Source organism: Lactuca sativa, chromosome 6 (genome assembly GCF_002870075.4).
Source record: "Lactuca sativa cultivar Salinas chromosome 6, Lsat_Salinas_v11, whole genome shotgun sequence".
Classification (NCBI taxonomy): domain Eukaryota; kingdom Viridiplantae; phylum Streptophyta; class Magnoliopsida; order Asterales; family Asteraceae; genus Lactuca; species Lactuca sativa.
In genome coordinates, this window is record NC_056628.2 from 142,806,870 (window position 1) to 142,809,036 (window position 2,167).

The 2,167-nt window shown below is 45.8% G+C and overlaps 1 protein-coding gene across 1 annotated transcript; it reads left to right on the forward strand.

Moving 5' to 3' along the window:
* The first annotated feature begins 1,252 nt into the window (after window positions 1-1,252).
* On the forward strand, window positions 1,253-1,816 carry LOC128126885 (uncharacterized). Its single transcript, XM_052765045.1, has one exon. It carries the CDS (start codon window positions 1,253-1,255, stop codon window positions 1,814-1,816), a length of 564 nt encoding a protein of 187 aa, XP_052621005.1.
* The last annotated feature ends 351 nt before the right edge of the window (window positions 1,817-2,167 follow it).

The window sequence follows — 2,167 nt, forward strand, 5'->3', positions numbered from 1 at the left end:
GTCACAAGTTGGTATCAGAGCCACAGTTTGAGGGAACTAGGCATTCTTAAGGATGTTCTAGACTCAAATTTGAGGCTCTATAAGAGTTTATTTTCTTTTTAAAATATTTTTCAAACCTTCTAAAGACTAGTAGTGGAAGATGTCGCGGTGTACCAGTCAGCCAGCCAAGTAAGCCTTATTTCTTATGTTAAATGTTTATGTTAAATTGTTGACTATGAATTGGATTCTACTAGCCTTAAAATATTAGATTACACGTTTAGTTAGTGTTAACATGTGAGAGAGTTGTAAAATTAACGGCTAGAGCGAACTGGAAATTTTGAAACTAGACGCGAATGCGAAATTGGAACTTGTGTGGAAGGTAGTAGAAGGGCCCCTACTATTTGAAACATCGGTGCTGGTTTCGAGTCGGGGCAAGGTTGAAAATTTTTCGGCAAGCTGAGTGTTTTGTCTTCCTAGAAATATATAGGCTAAATTGTTTCTAAGATTTTCCTTCTTCTGTGGATACCAATGGCTCCACCTGCTCGACTTAATCAGCTCCAAATAGAGTAAGTTAGGGTTATTGTCGCTGAGGAATTCAATAACGGTTTCAACGAACTAATCCCGGGTGTGACCAACGACATAATCAACCAATTCGGTGCTCTTCTGGATGAGCGCCTCGCGGCTATTCCCGGGGAAGCGTTACTGTCTCTGCCTGTTCAGGATTCGGCATACTACTTCGAGAAGTTCAAAAAGTGTAGCCCTCCTCTTTGGAATGGTGAATCCGACCCAGTTGCTACTAAGCCCTAGATGTCAGATGTTGAGGGCGCCTTCATAAGTGTTGGGTGTCCGGACTAGTACAAAGCATTGATCGCCATGAATCAGCTGTGAAAAAGGGGAAAGACATAGTGGAACACCATCACCGCTCTATTGAACGAAGACGAAGTGAGGGCCATGTCTTGGGCCCAATTTGTGGAGAGGTTCGAGGCACAATATGTGCCTAAGGTGGAGCAGCAGCGGATGCAGCAAGAGTTCATGGCCTTACAGCAGACTACCGAATCCGTTAGTGACCTGAACGCCAAGTTCTTGGAGATGCTATCTTTTTGCCCCTCGTTTGCTGGGAACGAGGCCTGGTTAGTCAGCCGGTACACGGCCATACTACGTATCGAGATTCGAGAATTCGTTAGCATGCAGGAGTTCTCGACTTTATCTGCGATCATGAATGTAGCGAGGAGGAGGGAAATCGAGTTGCAGACCCAGTCCAAGAGGAAGGCCAATGACACCTCTTCCAAGACATCCAGAGATGCCCAGAAAACGCAAAAGCAGGGTAGTAAGTCAAGGTATGAGTATAGGACGTCTTCAGGGCGAGAAAATTATCTTGATATGCTACAACTGCAAAAAGCCAGGGCATCATTGGAAGAATTGTAGGGATCCCCCTGCGAGTGCAGTACCTCATATTACTTCTGCAGTTCCCGTCTGCTATCACTGCAACGAGACGGGACACAAGAAGCCTGAATGCCTGAAGTTGAAGACTGGTAAAGGAGACAGGGGTACAAATCCTGCAATTGCATCATCCTCTAAGGGAACCACTATGGTGACACGAGGTCGTGCTCACCAGATGACTGTGGAGGAGCCGGTGATTACAACGACAGTGGCAGAAACTTATTTGCTAGATTCCAAGCCCGATGTTGTTATGTTTGATAGCGGTGCTACCCATTCTTTTGTATCTCACACGTTTATTAATCGTTTGGGGCGTAGTATCGGAAAATTGGCTCACCCAATGGTTGTCGATGTTGTCGACAACCGCACTATTTATGTCACCGATGTTTATCGGGGTTAAACTCTCAAGTTTTATGGAGTTGAATTCCCCATTGATCTTATCCCTATTGCAATGCGAGAGCTCTGCGTTATCATAGGCATGGATTGGCTTGATGCGTTTGATGCGGAAATCCACTGTCATAAGAAGCAAGTTCGTGTTTGAAACCCTAGAGGTGGAGAACTTATTATTCAGGGGGACATTCCCCGCCTGGCTATGGCTTCTTGCTCTTCTGCTATAGCACTAGACGACGTTCCTATCGTTTCCGACTTCAGCGATGTCTTTCCGGAGGAACTCCCTGGCTTGCCACCTATTTGGCAAGTGGAGTTTCGCATTGATTTGGTGCCAGGCGCGACTCCGGTAGCGAAATCTCCT

What these genes read in the sequence shown, in the direction of transcription:
- LOC128126885 (XM_052765045.1), top strand. Translation starts at nt 1,253, where the DNA reads ATGACACCTCTTCCAAGACATCCAGAGATGCCCAGAAAACGCAAAAGC.